This window comes from Gouania willdenowi, chromosome 21 (genome assembly GCF_900634775.1).
Source record: "Gouania willdenowi chromosome 21, fGouWil2.1, whole genome shotgun sequence".
Taxonomy (NCBI): domain Eukaryota; kingdom Metazoa; phylum Chordata; class Actinopteri; order Blenniiformes; family Gobiesocidae; genus Gouania; species Gouania willdenowi.
In genome coordinates, this window is record NC_041064.1 from 28,947,635 (window position 1) to 28,967,609 (window position 19,975).

The 19,975-nt window shown below is 38.0% G+C and overlaps 1 protein-coding gene across 1 annotated transcript; it reads left to right on the plus strand.

Moving 5' to 3' along the window:
- The first annotated feature begins 525 nt into the window (after window positions 1-525).
- On the plus strand, window positions 526-19,901 carry stk17b (serine/threonine kinase 17b (apoptosis-inducing)). The gene is made up of 7 exons (XM_028435932.1): window positions 526-1,017; window positions 10,349-10,561; window positions 12,023-12,161; window positions 13,291-13,417; window positions 13,680-13,728; window positions 15,392-15,571; window positions 16,954-19,901. The coding sequence occupies exons 1-7, from the start codon at window positions 896-898 to the stop codon at window positions 17,186-17,188; spliced, it is 1,065 nt and encodes a 354-aa protein (XP_028291733.1). The 5' UTR covers window positions 526-895; the 3' UTR covers window positions 17,189-19,901.
- The last annotated feature ends 74 nt before the right edge of the window (window positions 19,902-19,975 follow it).

Consider the following 19,975-nt stretch of genomic DNA (forward strand, 5'->3'; position numbering starts at 1 on the left):
TTTTCACTATCAAACCAGAAGAACATGGATACATTCATAAAAAGTGTACCATTTTAAAATGAACATAATTGACTTTATTGTTGACCAAATATTTTTTACAGTAAGTCCACATCGTTATCCAGTTAATTCCTTCAAAAAGACCCTTCCAATAACTTTTGACACGATGATTAGTAGAGCATTGCAACATATGTCTAAACAGTGAGTTATTGCATTTTAAATTAATGATATTGATGCCATTCAACATGATATCAGTCTTCAACATAGGCTTTTGTGTAACACTGCAACATCGCGATGAGGTGAGTATGATGATCCTTTAAAATACGAGCTGTAATCTATTGTAAATTAGTTCATTTCGAGATGAATATTCGTCCATTTTCCGACCCGTTTGCTCCCCTTTTCTGGTTCGCGAAGGAGATGGATATATTTCATAATTTTGACATAAAATACAGAAACAAACACACAGAGAGGGAGACAGAGGGCAGCAAAAACAGTCACTGGCAGTGCGCATGCGCGCCCATGTGACGTGTCCTCCAAGTGTCAAACAGAAGGCTGTAAAAATGACCCGAAACTCCTTAGCTCAGCGGAGTAAAGCCCGCATTCTAAAGCCCTCCGTATTGCTTAATCTTTGGAAACAGCAATAGGCGTAGCTTTTAGACATTAGTTGATCTTTTTTTGAGCTGTGCAAATGCATATTATTTCACTTTTGAAGCCGCGACATTCGGGTCGAGCTAACTTAGCAATAGTTGTGCTAACCGGAGTCGGTAAAGTAGCAGACCGGCTCGGCTAACGTTAACTGTAGTCGTTACATGTTTTGCTTTTGTTTTTGACGTCTTGTATAGTCGGTGTTACACACGGTATCTAACGGGCAGCAGTACAGGTAACGAAAGCAAGAACGATGTCTCGGCGGCGGCTCGACAGTCGTAGCGGAGCTCCTTCTGGGCTGCTCTCAGTCATACAGACCGCCATCAGCACGGAGCCCGTGGAGAGTGTGTACGACATGACCGGAGAACTCGGCAGGTAAAGTCCCCTACTGCTGCTCTTATCCATGTGTGTCACTAAATACTGATCGCATAACTACAGCTTGGTCAAAGTTGGTTAAAATTCCTGTTACTAGACAGTATAGCTACCCTACACAGCGTTACCATCATCACCATATTTATTTTCAGGAATTGTAAATGGAATCTGTTCGTTTTCAAACAAATTATGTTTCAGCCAACTCTGTTAGTTAAACATGTTCTTTACTTATAAGAGTCACTGATGCTATTTTATATAGATTAGGTAGATCATTTGTCTGTTTTCTCTTTTTTGTTAATACTTTAAGAATACATTTTATTTTATCATCTGATAGTCATGTTTAACAGTGTCAGACTTTAAAAACATGCTTAAGGCCTATTAAAAAAAATAATAAAATCACTACATCTTAAGGATGTTTGGAACAGAGCTGGGCAATATATTATAGATATTCAAGATATATCGAGTTTTCTATTTTGGCAATTTAGAAAATAATATCACCTATATAGAGATATATCTATTGTTTTGATTTATACAATCACATATTACCAATCACATCATACAAGTATTTAATATCATTTATAGAGTGCAGTCAGTGTCCTTTACAATGTTTCCATATTTCTGAGATGTATATGTTATAGCTTATTTTGTATTCAAAATACTTGTTTTAGTCGCTGCTTTCATTACTTCTCAGAACAGCATAAAAAGCATAGATGGATTTCTGAGTGCGTTCTAACCCAGACCTTCCCCTAAACAAGCCCCACTACAGAACTCACTCACACGTACTGTCTCTTATAGGAGAAAATGCTAAAAGTAGAACATATTGATCAGCTGTTAGTTAATAAATGTGCCGGTGTAGCATTTTACATCACCAAATTTAACCCAGAATTGTCTTTCTGGTCCAACTGTATTGAGAAAGAATATTGAGATATGAGTTTTGGTCCATATAGCCCAGCACTAGTTTGGACTTGTAGCTTACATTTTCTCATAAATCTGGAATATGCTAAGCTATTTTTTTATTCATTAATTTATTTTATTTCAAACAAACAAATAAAAAATAGATGAAAATGAAAAACAAATCTCAACAGAAATATTTATAAAATAATTTAAAAAAAGTATATAATACACCTTTTGACTTGTTCAACAAGGGTTAGGAAGAAGCCTAGGCTTGTCAAGTCCTACCCCCATTATTCACCATTAACAAATGCAAAATCTAATGAAATAATATATGAACAATACAAATAAATACTCCAATTGAGCTCTTAAGAAAAACAGAACAAAAACAAACAAGAAAACAAAAAACACGCCATCAACATCTGTGAGATTTAAATTCTCCTTCATTTCTGTACTTTTCAAATATATATTATTTATATTATTATATAGCTATTATATAATACACAAAATATTTAGATATATCTTAAAATGCACAAAATGTATCACCTCTTATTTAGACAACAGTTTACACAGACTTGAGCTGTAGTAAAAGGAAAAGACTAGTTTCAAGTCAAATGTGTTGTTGATTTCTAACACTTATCTCTCATGTAAACCTGTTCCCCGCAATCATAAATTCTAGTGTTTCCTTCTAAGTAATAAATGTGGGTGGACTCTGAACTGTACCCTTCAACCACTGTGCGTATTGTAAAACAAGGGATTGTGCGTTTATGTGTACAACGCACTATGGGAACTATTGTGGGCTGATGATCATATGCTGGTGCCCTGAGGTGTGGTTGTTAAAGTGATGAGTCATACTTACAGCACAGTGTGTGTAACCCTGAAGGAGGAAGGACAGCAGCATGCAGGAACCACATCTCAGAAAGAAGAAGTAACACAGGCCACTTGTGAATTGTATAATTTTGTGACTTTTAAAAACAAGAAGAGGTAGTATACACAACAGTGGTTTTACTTCTCTGTTGACTACTACTTATGAAAACCTAGAGCTAATATACAGCAGTCCAAAAATCACTAATCAAATGTCTGTCAGTGAAAAACTTTATTTCTACTGTCATTCTTTCAGTACGTGTGAGAATATTAGTTTCTAAATGACAAATTCTTGTATTAGTTTTACAGAGCACATGGTAAATTCACCCCAATTATATGAAAGTGCCATTTACAGAGTAACTAAACCCCTAAACCACTTTTATCTGCTGAAAACAAATGTATTTTGGGTATGAAGTAGTGTTGTTGATTATTTTTCAATTCATACATTTTAGTAAGGATGCAATGAAGAAATGAAAATTCTTGGCTGAAATCAAAAACCCAAAATGAGAAAACCAAGGCCGAAATACGGAAAAAAACAGTATTATGCCAATTATTAAAACCATTGTCTTTATGGCTATGAGTGTGTACTCACCACAATTAAAGCATTGTAATTGTATTAATTCTAATTCCTGTTAATGTTTCAAAGAATAAATCAATGAAATATATGAAAATATTTGTTTAGCGGTGGCATTCCAACAATGCACAATATAAAATAGAATGTTTAACTTGACCCCACTTATGTATACATTAAATGATAATGCACAGGCCTATAACTGACTGGGCTGCTGAAAACGAGTCAAATTAAATATGTTCTCTAATGAAAACACAGAGCATTTAAGTTGTCGTTGAGGAAGAGCAGTTTCTCTGCTTTATTACAGTGTAATCTGTTGAAGACAGTCACAGTCTCTGTGCTGCTACATGCGCATCTCAATCAAGTAATGATCTATATAACGTGGACAAAGCAGAGTTGTGATGAAGTGCAGAGGATCTCTGTGAAAGGTGGGCTGACAGACCCTATTTTCTATTCTAATCTCAAATACATGCTGGTGATGGATTGCAATGCATCAGGGTTCTCACCAGACATTTTTCACAGCATAGGGGATTGAGGCGCAGAACATTTTGAAATTTATAACTCCCTGAGGGCCAAATTTTTGAAGTAAAGCTAAAGTTTTTTTGTTTGTTTTTTCATTGTTTTTTTAATCTTTGTCCCAGCCTTACTTTAAAGCTAAAAGTTATTTGTTGAATAGGTGATGCTCATGTTTTGTATAGGTCCTCCATTAATAAATACTCACATACCCTGAATAGACATTAGACATAAAATAACATTTTATTCAAAAGACTGATTTCAAGAAGCGCTTTTCAAATTTAAGGACACGCGCACACACGCTGAGGACACACATATTAGAGCTTTAATCGGGCCTAAAAAAGAAGACCTGACCCAAGAGAACACAGCCCGAACTTGTCTGACCACAATGAAGCGATGTCTCTTTAAGCCTGAACACGTTTCAACCAGACTGTATTCACATCCGTGCGTGTACATCTAGAATGATCTGTTGTGAGTTATAAACATGGCGAGCAGCTTCACGTGATGCTACATGCTACGTCTGGTTGAAGCTACACTTCATATTGGACGGTGCACACAGGCAGCATTTGGGGCAGCTCAGTGGCTGTAGGGGTCCTCAGGTAAAGACAGGTGCATCCGAGCAGATCACCTGTATTAAATAGACGGTGCGACTGATGTATGTGTTTCTGGGTTAAAACAACCCGCCCACGTCTGGAAGTCCCTTTTGTGTACAACAATTATTATTACGGGACCGATTTAAAAAGGAAAAAAAATAACAGAAAATCCCATTACGTTGCTGAGAACTGAAGTTAGGGGGCGCCATCACTCCATAGGGGAGCAAAATTACAACTCACCAGCACTGGCGAGATTCCTGGGCATGCGGTATAGGGGTCCGTGTGTCGACACAGAGCGCTGCATGGAGCTGCTGCGTTGACGTAAACATAAATCTGATCTGAGAGTGAACTTTTCACTTCATGATACATCTCAACCTCTGCTTAGAAGATGCTTTAATGCTCAGTTTTATTTACCAGTTTCCAGAAATGCAACCGCTGACCGTGGTGTTTGCTCCGTCATTACAACATCCTGTTTAGGTCAATAAAAGTGTTTTGGCCAAAAATGCGCTTTTGGGCCATTTTTGTTGGCTGAATTTTTAGTGCATCATTACATTTTAGTCAAAGTATTTCAATCTGGCATATTCTGTTATTCCACTCGAATTTAGCTATTGGCTGAGATAGTGGAGGATGGTGTTTTCGAGGCAGCTTTCATCACAAACCATCACTGTTTGACCCGCTCCTCCTAATAGACATTTTTTGCATGTTTTTGTGTGTATGAGTGCAGCAGGTGGGTGGGGAAAGGGTGTTAGAAAGTGACTGGGCGTGTCTTAACTGCTCCAGGAGCCCCACAAATAATCAAGGTCTAATATCATCAAATCGCACACAGTCCAACTTCAAACCAACAGAAGGCATGCACTTCTGCGGTGTGCAAGTGGAAATATGTCTGTCTTATTTGGAGTGTTGGTTCCCAAACTGTGAATGTAACTGGGAACATGCAGCCTAGTTTCCTCTGTGTTCTTTGATTTCCTTCCAAAGTCCCTACAACACTTTCATTGGGTTATTTTGGAGTCAGGAATTTATCATAGGAAGGAATGTGTGCCTGAGATGCACTTTACATGCGATCTTACCCGACCTCTTCATTTCTGCTTGAATGACTGTGTAAGGGTTAACAAGTTTAGAAAAGGTATAAATGGTATGAAAAAGCACAATTTAGAAAAATGTTTTTGCGACAATTGTCGTAACTTTTATGTTCACAAACCAGTGAGAAATCCTAGATTTGCCACTTTTGTCAATTTAAGTTATTCAAGTTATTATATATATATATATATATATATATATATATATATATATATATATATATATATATATATATATATATGCTAGCTGGGTGTAAAATTAAGTCATAATGGAAATCAAACAAAAAGTGAAATTGAGACTTGCATTCATGTTTTTTTCAACTTTGGCTGATTTGACTGAATTTCAACAAAACCAGTGCCCAGAATTAGTGCAGTTCATTAGTGAAAGTATAAATGCTGCCTTCTGAACCTTTGCGTGCACTGAACAAGTGAACCATAGCCCGTCAGACAGCAGGTCTCAGTCGTCTGCCATAAAATTCTGGTCCAGTCCTGTTGGATAATGAACCTGCTTTGGTTTACATAAGAGAGGAGCTCATGGTGACCTCTCAGTCAGTTAGTAACGGATGACAAAAACGACAATTGAATGTAGATGGCCTTGCTTTGTTTGCCTTCAGTAGAAACCTAATCTGTTGATATGACAACATGTTATTGGCTGACTCAGCCTAATGTCTTTAAAACATGAGCTTTCAGTGAACTAAGCCAATTGTTTGAAACACAGTCTTATTCTTTGATGCTATTATACACAACATATCATGGAGAAATGTCATTTTTCTTCAGAAGTATTGTAAGATGAAGACAATAAGGATGAGGCATGGGTAAGTTGGGCCACTAAAGTCCATTATTAGTATTTCTATTGATTCAATATGTGGTACAACTGATGAGAAGATGTAGAAAAGTGGTGATTGAGTCCTGCACCTTTATTTTGTATTTCTAATGAATGCCTTTAGTGTCTCTATCACAATCACTATAGTTTATTTGTTCATTATTATCCAAAACTGCTTGTTCCTGTTCAAGGCCACAGGGCTACTGTGTTCATTTTAGTATTTTTTTTATTTAACATGTTCCACTTTTGTATAATAAATAAAACATCACATCGAACCCAATCTAAATACCTGAAAATGTTTTATTTTAGATGACTACTTAGTAATTTTAGAATTAATGGCAGATTTGATCCTCCATGAGCCTTTTCACACACGGAAATCTCGCTCTCTATCAGTTCACGCATGAGGTCAAAAAGGATAAACTTGCCATAGCTGAAGGTGTAAACAGCAAGTCTGACAGAGATTTAGATTATTTTTTACCCGTTGGCGCATTGATTCTTTCAAAAAAAATACTGCAGAAATGTGGTATTAAAGCTAATGCTACACACAAGCTAAAAATTCAGGTTTTTCCTGGCTTTTCAAACAGTGACCAATCAGCTAAACAGTGCTGTTTTGCTTATCGGCCTGTTTAGTGTCCATCCTGTGCACTTCCTTCAAATTTGTAAATTGAATTAAAATAATAGGTTAATAGAAATAATCATGGCCGTGGTTAGTGAATGGTGGATCTCGTTAATTTACCCTTTCAAAGTGAGAACTCACACTGTCCTTTTCACACTCGGAAATCTTGCTTGTCCCATCAATAATAATAATAATAATAATAATACATTTTATATATAAGCACTTTTCAAAATCTCAAAGACACTTTACAGTTGGTAAAACAACTACACAAGTCAAAATAAAAAAAGCTACCAACAATAAAAGTAAATACAGAAAACACAGGAGTTGGAAGCAGAGGAGGTCTGTGGCTTTAATACTGCTTCTCTCACTGGTTTTACTAAAGTGCTCAGATATGTGCATCATTCCCGGGTAGAGTCCAAATTCCACCCGCTGGAGACCCAGGTAGTCGATGTTTTCATGCACCAGGGTCACCTGTGTGGAAGCGCTTCCACACTGCTGCTGAGCTGCCATCCGTTTTTAGAAGTGCTCGGATCGGCCGAAAGTGGCATCATCGGAAAACCCCGCTCACCTCCTCGAGTCCAAATATGTGTAATATTAATAATATAAACACTATTAAAACACTAACGATCTCTGGAATAAAATTACAAAAGCTGTTAGGTTGGAAATATCAACAGAGTGAACGTGCTTGTTGACGTTTTTATCCCTCTCGACCTATGACCCCCACGGTGGTGCATGTGCACTTTCAGAGTGTGAAAAGGCTTATTTTTAGTTGCCCTGTTGTTGTTCTTACAGCGAATACTGAGGTAGAACTTATTTTTAAGTTTAAGACAATTTAAGAAAATTTTATTGCTCAGTATTCATTTAAACTAAAATCAAATATACAGGTTTTCCATTTCAAAACAATTGCAGAAAAATAGGATTAACATACTCCTGAATATAACATTTGTTATAAAAATTAACAAATGCAGAGGCTATGGAATGAATGTAATCGATGACCTAGATTTGCTCTGCTGAATGATAAATACGTACTCTGCTGTAGGGGTGAGTATTGGCAAGGATGTTGCAATACGATACATATCACGATACTTGGGTCACGATACGATATTATCGAGATATATTGTGATATTCTACCCAGTTAATATAAAAATAAACGTAGAGATGAAAAATCAAGTTGCTGTATATGTTCATCAGAAGATATTGATCAATCAGAGGACAAATTGAGTCAAAACTATTTGCTTTAAAACATCTTATTTATTAGTGTTTTTGCACATTTTCACTGAAAAAAGGAAATACAGTGTTAAACACTTCCATCATAAAATAAAGTGTAGCAAGTTTCTTTTTACTGAAACTACTGCGTGAAAGTGTCAAAGTAACCATGACAACATAATGACGGCACTGTAACAACTGTAAGTGCGAACATTAAGGATAAAACCCTGAGTTACTGACAATGCATAAAAATAAGAAAAAAATATTATTTATCCTATTGTGTGAGTTTAAGCACTGATCTGAACAGATTATATGAAAATCAAATGTCTGTGCATACATTAATATTGCAGGCATTACACACTGTCGTCATAAAATCAAGTGCATCAAGTAACAATTGCAACACATTGAAAGCATTGTAACCACCACTGAAATTTTGCACAAATACACAAAAATATTGATGAAATATAAAAGAAAATAGAAAAATTATTTAAATAAAAAAAATAAAATCAATTTAAAATCGGCACCCAAAAAATCGCGATATCACGAAATCGATCTTTTTTTTTTTTCACACCCCTACTCTGCTGTGATATTATCAACCTGATATTGCATGATTTTCTTTAAAAGCTTGTGAAACTACACAGACACTTTCACAGGTAAATGGAGAAATGGAAGACAGGATACAGTGCTCTGTCGGCGGGTTGTCTTAAAGTTTAGATGCATTGTTTTGTTTATTTAGTTTTTTAATGTGAATTCAATGTGTGTTACTTGATCCACTGGCTTGTATTTTTGTAGCCAACACATGGCGCTCTGCCCTGACTGCTCACCGAACACACCACTGCTGGTAGTTCCGCTTTATAAACATTGCCATGGTCACAGGCATGCGGCGAGCAGCCTGCAAAGTTTACCAAAAAGAAATGCCAGTGACTGAAAGTTTAAGATCAGACACACGTAACAAAAAAAAATAGCGGTGTGCAGTGTGTTTATTGAAATGCAGTTTTATAGCACTACTTAGTTGGTTCAGCAGCAGCTCAATATGTCTGTTTCAACCAACAAATCATATCAAGGGGAACAACAGGTCAGGTTTATCATTTTTCAATCCAAAACACTTTCATTCTAAATTAAGGCAGAGAGATGCCTTTAAATGTGGGTCAAAAACCATAAGTTTGTCAGTGAAATTGCTTATGAAAATAAAGCGAACAGGATGCTCTGAGACATAAAATCAGATGCACCTTCTTGGAATTCTTAACATCTCAAAACAAAAATGTTGTTTGTGTATGAATAACAATAAAAATATGAACATGAAAACAGAAACCTAATTGCGTAAATATTTACAATCACTAATTAATAGCAATATGACTTAAACATAGTTTTCTGTTATTTTGCTTAATGTTTAAAGGAAGCTGTATTTGTTGAATTATTTTGTGGGTGGACAGGACACCATCCTAACAGATATTAGCATTTAAACAAAGCTACAAGCATTACATTTTCAACAGCTGAAACATATAATATGGAATTTGTTGTCTTACTTTTTAAGTTAAATCTAAAATTTTGTTCATTGTTGAACTTTGGGTAAAATAATGTTTCACCTCAATTTGGATTTAAATGCACTGTTTAGGGAAACACTGATTGTGTTTGTTTAGGCACTGTTGCCTATTAAGCCTTTGGGTAATGCCTATTTAAAAGGTCACGTGTATTCTGTTAGATCCTCCTTTGTTTGTGTTTTGTGCAATAATAAGAGCTAAGAGCATCATTGTGTTGTGTAAATCTGTTAGTTATTAAATATGATAATGTAATTAAAACTGCAAGACTTGATGTCTTTTGTGATTGATTGTAAAAAAAAAAAAAAAGATTGAATAGTTAAATATTAAAAAGAATTGTTTACTGCAGCCCTAATATTTAGCGGTTGCTAAAGTGCTCAAATTGTATGGGCATTATGTAACTTACACATCTGTTGTCTAATGATATGGCCTTATTCTCTTACTGCTATGCACATTTACAACAGGTGGCTTGTTTTTCATGTTGATTGAAGACTAATTTGTGCCATACATACCGTTCCTCTTTCTTGAGTTTTTGATGGTTTACAGTAACAGTTTCCCTAAGAAAGTTGAGAATTTTTTTTAAATGTAACTAACTAAATAAAATTTGGCTGATTTATATTTGTTTGGTCTGTGTTATACACAGGGGGAAGTTTGCTGTGGTCAAGCGCTGCGTAGACAAGGCTACAGGCAAGGTGTTTGCTGCCAAGTTTCTACGAAAGCGAAGGAGAGGCCGTGACTGCCGGGCAGAAGTCATTCACGAGATGGCCGTCCTGGAGATGGCACGAAGCAACCCTCGAGTGGTCAACCTACACGCTGCCTACGAAACAGACCATGACATCATCTTAGTGCTTGAGTAGTGAGTTCATGTTTTGCAGCTTTGGCAAAATATCACCCTTATTAACCGTAGCAATGACTTTCACGTGTCTACTACCAACATTGCCTGTATGAGTCGTTCCTGTTTGTCCTGTTCAACTACTGTTTCATACAATGCAAAACAACAAAAAAACAGGATTTTTTTTTTTCAGCTGCACTTCAGCTGAACTGCAGCCTGCAAGAGCTGGATGAACATCTTTATGTTTGAGCTCATAACTGATCATGTTGTGCTATTGTCCCTCAGCTTTTCTCTCATCTTTAAAAAAGCTCAATTTTTGTGTGCTCTATTTTTCTAATTTTAATTTAATTTTAATTTCTATTTCCTACTTAATGTGTTTTTTTTAGGTATTCTTTAAAAAAAAAGGTGTATACAGAATAACTTATTTGTGATTGAATCAAATACATTTATGGGAATAACTGGCAACATTGTAAACTTTTGAAATTATTTCTATAGCGCAAATTACAACAATAGTCATCTCATAGCGCTATCAAAATCCAATCAATCAAAATTCTTAAGAAAAAACCCAATAAATCCACATGAACATTCATCAGCTACAGTGGGGAGAACCAGCTCTCTTTCAACAGGAAGAAATCTCCAGCAGAACCAGGTTCAGAAGTGGCAGCTCTCTGCTTCGACTGGTTGGGGTTAGTGGACAGAAATAGGAGAACAGAACAGGATGGAGAATTAGAACATCAGAGTGTCCCAGACTAGCTGAGCCGTGAACCACAGATCAGGAACTGTCAGCTCCAGCTTCAAGACACCTGAAACAGAAAAGAGAGAGAAGGGCGAGGAGAAGGCACAGACTGCAGAAAAACATGATACAGTATTAGCAGGTCTGCCTGCATGGAAACACCTGGTGCTAAACTCTGTGTGAGTGGAATGAGTATGGGGTGGACATAGTGGTGTGTAAGCAGTGTGGTTGGTATACAACGAGGGTCAGAATTGGTGGGTTAGCTAAAACCCGGCACGACTGTGTCTGCCTGGACGGCACCCATTAGATGACTGTGTAGATGCTGGATTGTGTTAGAATGTAATGTTAGTGTTCTACTACAGTATATAATCTTAGTTTTTAGTTCCTATTTTTAGGTTTAGGGCTTTGTTCCTATTGGTTAGGTTAACGCTATTATACGGTATACGCTTTTGCGAATAAGTGGGTTTCGAGTTTGGAGAGAGTAGCAGCCTCTCGTACTAAGACTGGGACCTGGTTCTAAAGGCGAGGAGGAGGAGCCTGGAAGCTGAACGCTCTGCCTCTTGTTCTACTTCTACACATGTTTGGAAATTTATCAGTCCTCAAAACTGCTCCATTGTTGGAAGAAAACAGTGGTGACCGCTGATTTTATTTGGTCATGAATGAATCCTTATAGAGTAATTCTGCATCATCAACACTGAGGAGTTCTCTAGCATATGTAAGTTTTTGAATCCCTCTCTGTCCTCTTTCCGCAGTGCTGCAGGCGGAGAGATCTTTGACCACTGTGTGTCTGACGAGATGCTGGCTGAGGTCCAAATTACACGTCTGATCAGGCAAACGCTGGAGGGAGTCCACCAACTCCACCAAAACAACCTGGTTCATTTAGACCTGAAGGTACTGACACGTTCTTTCACAGATCTATTTAATTTTTTGAAAAAAAAAAAAAACAAAAAAAAACTTTTTTTTGTTTGTTTTTGTAACCAAATATAAAGTATAGAATGAAATCCTCCATTGCTCAGCGCACCACCAGTGTCTGTAACAAAGAGATAAACATGAAATACAACTTGACTATGGCTGTCACAACACTATTGCAAGTGTATGTGTGGAAGAAATTAAATTGTGGCTTTCTTCATCATATTAAATGCCTTGATTGATCTGTGAAACAAAACTACAGCACATATCACGTCAATCAAAAAGTGCTCCAGCTGGTTTCATGACAGCTAGGGAATCACTTCACTGTGCATGTGGATTAATGACTTGGCAGTGGCCATTTATAGGTGGAATACAGAGCAGGTCTGTTTGAGGATTTCATTAACCAAATTTGAAAGCTTGTTCAGCTGTTCACTGCCTCCATTCCCAAAGTTTCCATTCACCACAAGGTGTAATGATCCATCCATGCCTCACCCTGTACAGGGTTGTGGGAGGTCTGCACGTGTTCATTCCTGTTCAAACACAAATTCGCCTCCATGACCAAATCAGGAACTCCAATAATATCATGTACATTATTTTGAGCTGTGGAAAGAAACCTGGTATTTAAATGAAAACCCAATGGCAATACGAGAACAACCTGCAAACTGATCCACTTGTAAAACACTAACAGGAAAACAGAGATATGGAGTCAGGAGCCAAGTTTTACAGTCATTCCACAGTTTTCCTTTCTATCTCTGAGGGAGGATTCATGTCGGCTACAAAAAAGATTGACTATTAAAGCTCTAATAATATGAGGCTAGAACTGTACATGAGCAGGTGTTTCAACATCAGTGCTAACCATTGTGAAAACTGGTCTGTTTACATACAACTAATTATTACTCTATGTTCTCTGCCTCTCCTATTGAGTGTGGTCTACTGCCATAACAGTGGTGTTTATACAATGTAAGATGGTCAACATGTCGACTCTCCCTCAGCCCACATAGCCAAAGGTGTGCTCTAAAAAGAGCTTAAAGTGATTGGTTGAATTCTTACAGGAATGTTTTTTTGTGCTTTTCCATGTTGTTCACTATCTATTCTCTGTATGTCTACTTAGCCCCAGAACATCCTCCTGACCAGTCTGTCTCCCCCTGGTGATATCAAGATTGTAGACTTTGGCCTGGCACGCAGACTGGGTGCAGGGGGTGAGCTCAGAGAGATCCTGGGCACGCCTGAGTATGTGGGTAAGGCAACACTGATATAACCTGTTTTCAGCGTGCATTAACAACATGCAGGTGTGTTAAGTCCAGGTTTCAACTCCCTTTAACATATTCACAAAGCATTATTGTTCTTTAGAAAGTGTCACAATTTATGGCACACTTCTCTGACATAGCTCATCTCAAATTGAAATGCTAACGTAATATTAGCATTCATCAGAGATTTTGGGATAATATGGTTCCTTATGACAGGATCTGAGTCCATTTTTCTCCTTTGTTTCCTCTTCAGCTCCAGAGATACTCAACTATGAGCCAATCACTACAGCCACTGACCTATGGTGAGTCCACGCCTGAGAGCCACCAATAGACCTCTCTTAATAGTCCTAAGCTGTCTCTGTTTGGTTAATGCAACACTGTCATTGTACCTGAATATTTAGTGAGGCACTGCTTTAAATATGCCAGTACTTGTGGTGTTTGATCAAATCTGGTAGAGTTGCCTTATTGATATAGCTTCAATTAAAACATCTCATGGCACTCATATGAAAATTAAAAAGACATGTTTAGATTTAAAGGTAACATTTCCATATGAGCATCAGAAGTAACCTGAAGAGGAAAACTCATTTTTAGTAGAAAGTGCGTCCAGCAAAAACCAGAGTCAGAGGCTGAGACCATCCGTCTCCAATGGTTGGGTTTAGTAATCGGATGCATAGACGTGTTTTTTTTATCTCATTCTTACCATCATTTATTTTCTTTGTTTTTGCCCAACAAAGAGGACAGTGATTGGCTTGACACCCTTTTCGTTCTGGTTTGTTCCTAGTATTCCCCGTTATACCAGAATGAAGTAAAACACTTCTATGCACTGGTCTCTGCGACTCCATATCACACAATGCAATGCATATAAATTTCAACAGTGTTTAGTATAGAGGTGAAAACAAATTTTCAGATGGTAATTTGGTCCTTTTTCCTTTATTTTTGCAGTAAATGATGTTTGATTCATTGATCTATAAGGTAGCATACACTATGATTATCAGGGTTAGCAGCTTTAATGCTAACAGGATCATTTAAAATTCTATTTTAGATTTAAAGCTGCAGTATGTAGAATCAGGACATGCTCCAGGCTCCCCCTCCCCTCCTGAACAGAACTTACTGTTCTTCTTGTGAACACGCACAACTGTGGAACTCTTTGCGACTGTTTTCTCCATAGAGACTAGTAACAAATCTGAGGACTTAATCTTGTGTTATCAGAGAGTTTTCTGATGTTTTAGAGACATGAAAGCACATATCACTCGCTGCTGTGAGGACAGTATGAGGTTCACAGCCGCTCCTCCACCTCCTGATCCCAGCTGCAGAGCAGACACTACATGTCCACACTGTAAATGAATTGCGTCTGTTCTCTCCACCTTAGATAATGTTTACAGGCTATTTATCCCGTCTGTTGTCACTCTCTCCCTCTGACTCGCTATGTGGGGCAGACTGCGCATGAACTGAAAGTGGATCGCGCACGGTCTGCCCCACATATCAAGTCTGTTCCTTCCAAACACGTTTGTGCCTTTAGACTGATTCTTCTTCACCTCGGTTTTCTTTTTTCTTCTTGCTTTGCCATGTAACCGCTGTGCCAAAAGCCACGATGGAGACTTGTGTTAGAACATCTGCCAATTGCACCTTCTCTACTCTCAGATTGTGAGAGGCTTATGACGAGCAGCTTGAGCAGCCAATAGTAATGCGTCACGCTCCTGTATTTCTAAAGCTCATTTACTGAGCCGGGAGAAGGAAAATAGATTAATTGTCCACTAAGAACACTTTGGATTACAATATGCTCAAAGATAATTATGGATTTTTGACCAAATAACGCCAAAAAAAGTACATACTGCAGCTTTAACAAAAAGAGAAGCCACTACTGTAAAACTCTACTTGTTAATACTGTGGCTGCAAAGGGATGTGAAACATGCCATGGACATCCCAGACACACCGCTACATGTTGGACCTCTCTCTGTTCCTCAGGAGTGTGGGCGTTATCTCTTACATGCTGGTGACAGGCGAGTCTCCTTTTGCTGGGGACGACAAACAGGAAACGTACCTGAACGTGTCACAGGTCAACGTGGACTACAGCAGAGAGGCCTTTTCCCGGGTGTCCGAGCTGGCCGTGGACTTCATCCGTACGCTGCTGGTTAAAACGCCTGAGTGAGTGAAATGTGTATGAAGGATACTCGGGTCATTTTGAAACCCCTGCTATCAAAGCACACTTTGGTCCTGGAAACACTAACTGCTCAAGAGGCCTGGCTCTCAGATGGCAAAACACCTTCATATTTTTTGGGGATTCTTCAGTGTTCAAAATGTACAGGACAGATATACATGAAGCATTAGAAACTACAGTATCTTCAGTGTGGGCTTACCATGCAACATTAAAACTATGTACTTGGGCCATATTTCATTGGAAATAAAAAATAATTCATAAGTACTTGAATTTCTGCTATTGTCTGGTTAAAAAAGCTTTCAAATCAAACTATTTATATACTATTTATATATTTGATTTGTCTTTTTTTTTTGAGTAATATGTTAAGATTTTATTTTTTTCAGACAACTTTTTTCAGGAAATGTATTTAATGTTGCTTTGGCTAAAAAGTGGATGACAGAAAATACCAATGCTTAATAATTTCTAAGACATTTATAGATTGGCGCACTCGCTCTCAAAATGTATACTTTTTTTTTTTAACAAGTGTGGCCGGATTTCATCATAAATAACTCACTGAAGCTTTATTTTGACTATCTTTGTGTTACCATAGTTTTTATTATGTTTAGATTTAGAGTTTAACCTTTAACATGTAATCAACCTGTCACAGTTTTTACAAGTGTTGTTTGTACAGTTTGCTTTTTCTGTGGTTGTAAAATGTCTAAGAGGAAAAAAAGTCTATAAATATATTAGTTTAGTTTCACCTAGAGCACGAGATTCTCTTAATGAAGTGAAAACACGTCTTTATTTAATAAATGTTTTTTTAAAAGTAAAGGACTGTGTGTAGTCGGGCTGGGCAATATATCGAGATTCAATATGTATCGGGTTTTCTGTTTTAGCGATATAAAAAATGACTATCGCCTATATCGAGATAAATCTTTCTTTTTAACTTGTTTTTATTTATACAATCACACAGTACAAATAACATGATACAAGTATTTAATAATATTCTTAGAGTACAATCAGTGTCCTTTACAATTTTTCCATCGCTATCGCTACTTCTCAGAACAGCATGAAAAGCACAGTTCAGATGGATTTCTGAGTGCATCCTAACTCACACCTTCCCCTAAAAAAGTCACACTACAAAACTCACTCACACATGCTGTCCCTTAGAGGAGAAAAGCCAAAAGTAGCAAATATTGTGCAGCTGTTTGGTAATGAGGAATTGTCTTTCGGTTAAGACTTGATTAAGTTAAAAAAATATTGATTTATATCGTATATCGCCATTTTGTGAAAAAATATTGACAAAGAAGTTTTGGTTGATATTGCCTAGCTCTAGTGTGCAGTGTGTTGATGACCCTGGTGTGTGACCAGCTCTGCGTTCTAACCACAGGGACCGGCCCAGTGCTGCGGAGTGCCTGAGCCACCCATGGCTGTGGCAGCAGTTCTGTCTGAGTCCAGAGCCCCCCTCCAGCCGCCCCGTCCGAGAGAGGAGCTGCGGCACCAAGTGGGCCGCCCCGACTGAGGACCCCGAGGATAAGGAGAACTTCCTGGAGTCGCCCCACTCTCAGGCTAAGAGGTTTCGCTATGATGAGGAGACGCTGAGCGCCGCTGACGGGGACGTTTGACTAAGTTACAGAGGGTGAATTTGAAGTAAGGGAGGATGAACAGTTCTCGCTTTTATTTTGTTTTAAAGAGCTGCCCCCATAGGGCTCATCTATTTGTATTACAATAACTCATCACTCAGACCAAAGAATACCAGCAAATGTTCAAATCTGTCACTGTTAAACAGAAGTTTATAAAAGTTTATTCTCAGCTAATGAGTGTTTAACCTCCAGTATTTAATTGTTTCCATTGTTGGGATGTTTTTCCAAAGGGCAGCAGACTGAGTGTGATCGCCCCTGTACTCATTAAGACTTGTGAAGGATTTCTAGGGAACTCTTGTCTGTGCTCTTGTATTTAAAAAAAAAAAATCATTGCTTCTGCCTTAAGCCACAGGCCTAACCCTGTTTGATTGCACTTCAGCAGAAACATGTTGGAGGAAGTGTGAGATAGTATTGCAGAGAATTAAATTCAGCTGCTCTGTAGCTACATCTGCCTGTTGTCAGGTGTGTTTGATTTAGGAGCTGCTCTTAGATTTTAAAGGCAGGTCAGCACACAAGCACATTACATTCCTTTGACACTTGTTTTTATTAAAATAACACATTCTTCTACATGTGCTGCAGCCTAAAGGCTTCGCCATAGCTCAGGGTTTTAGATCTTGCTCTTTTGAATGACCTAAATGTTAGTGTAGCACTTGTTAAAAAGACCAAAAGGCTTTTTTATTGAGTGATAATCTTGTATTTAGGCTCTTATGAAATTTCTTACAAAAAAAGGCTTACAGAGTGCAAAATGCCTTGGGTATGGTTCCAGACCTTTGTTGTGTAACATGAATTTATTTATTTTTCAACTATTGATTAGTCATTTGTTATCATTCCCAACTCTGACAAGTACCTCATCCTTTCTGTCTTCAGTTTTTTTTCCCCACTTTTGTCAACTTTTCCAATAGGATTTAACATTGTTTAGTGTGCCACAATCAAACATTTAATGCAAGTCATTTAACACCAGCTTCCTCAGCTGAGGCGCTGACATTTGTGAAAAGCGGATCGTGTGTGTATAAACAGATGTTGAGCTCTTCTCATTAATGGAGTCATTTGTATGAGGATGAAACATGTTAACAGGATCGCATCATGTGTGAGAGGATGTGCATCCCACAAAGACTCTGCGTGTCTTATCGGTTCTTTTCCCCAAAGCCATTGTTAGCTCTGCTGGAGTTAGCGGTTAGTGTTGCCTTCTGTGATTTTGTTCCTGTTGTTGTTCCTCTCAGGGCCTGCTGCTCACTGTGGTGGTTCCTTATAGACTTATTATTATTAATCTTATTTATGTGCTATGTAAATATGTTCTCACATGTATTCTGAAGAAGCGTTGCTAGGGATTAACGTGACGGTGTTATTTAAAATGACAGGTGTTTTTTTTTAACAGTAAAATGGTTGAAGTTGGAAGGAGATTTTATGGTTGTTCTTGGAAGCACAGTGGACTGGAAGAAAGAGGAATAAAATGAATAAATGCTTAGAGAAGGATTAAGAGATGTGTCAATGATGAAAAGAGTATTTAAAAGAGGAGTTGGCGAGACTTCTTTTAAGGTGCTGCTGTTGGGTGTTGAAACATAGTGGGTGATGAGGAAGTGAGAATGTTGGTTTTACTGGCAGGTTTATTATGTGGAAGGAGTTAAAGATGGTGGCCTGAGAAAGGAAAGCGTAACTGTAGTCGCGTGTCGTGAGAAATGTGAGGTGTCGTTTAGCTCAAAGGATTTGCCTCCTTTTGTGTGAGTTTGATGTGAAGGAAATAAAAACCTCACCTGGTTGAAAGCGTAAATCTGGGTCCTCGTCATCACTTCCATCTTCAAACAATGAACATTCCTCCATACCGTGACAAGGGTATGTTTGTTGTCTGAGTGTTGTCACCAGCTGACACACAATAGCTTTTGTGTGTTAGCTGGGCGGCTCCAGCTAAGCCCCTTCTCATCTGCATGCTGGAAATAACACTGTAAGGGTTCCAATCTGTCAGTTTATGGATTGATTTAGTTTGTCTTAGAATGATAGAAATGAAATCTGATGTTTTACGTCTGTATTAAAGAAAACGTTTGGTTTTGATATATTCTAATGATTTATTCTTGGCGTGTGTGCTCCTCTGCTGTTGTGAAACCACCTCAAACATGACTGCATTGCCATTTTTTTAAATAATCCTAATCCAGGCTGGAATAACTGGAGTCTATAGAATGGTTGGTGCTTGAAGTAGCTGAGCCTCAGATGAGATGGTGATGTCAGGGGTCACACTTTGCTGGGTGATGAAATGCTGGAGGGGCCACAGTAGCTTGTTTGCAGCTTTTGTTCCTGCCACTGAACATAACCAATGCTGTCATCATCGCGCTCGGCTATTGTGTTATTTTCAGCAGCGAGGCCCTCCGAGGCCTCCGTGTGATTATTGTGTGAGACGCTCAGAGTACGAGGTGGAGCGGAGATGATGTCACCTAGCCTAACGCTCCCGTTTGTTCCCTCAAGCTAAACTGGAAGTCAAACCAGCCACAAGCAATAAGTGGAGGAGGAGATTCTTTATTTGATATTTTATGTTTTTTTTTTTATTATTATTTTGACAAGCATTCTGATTGGATTGAAAATGACTGAGAAAAACAACTTTGTTTGTATTCTGCTCTGCTGCAGACTAATTACTAGGCATCACAAAGCAAACTGAAAAGCTCATTAAAGATGATAGAAAATGACATTTCTCTTGTCGTCTTTGTGCACCTGACACTGATTCAGCTTCACTTCAATGCAGTGACTTTTTCCCTCTACTGCCCCATGCTGGGCACAGAAAGC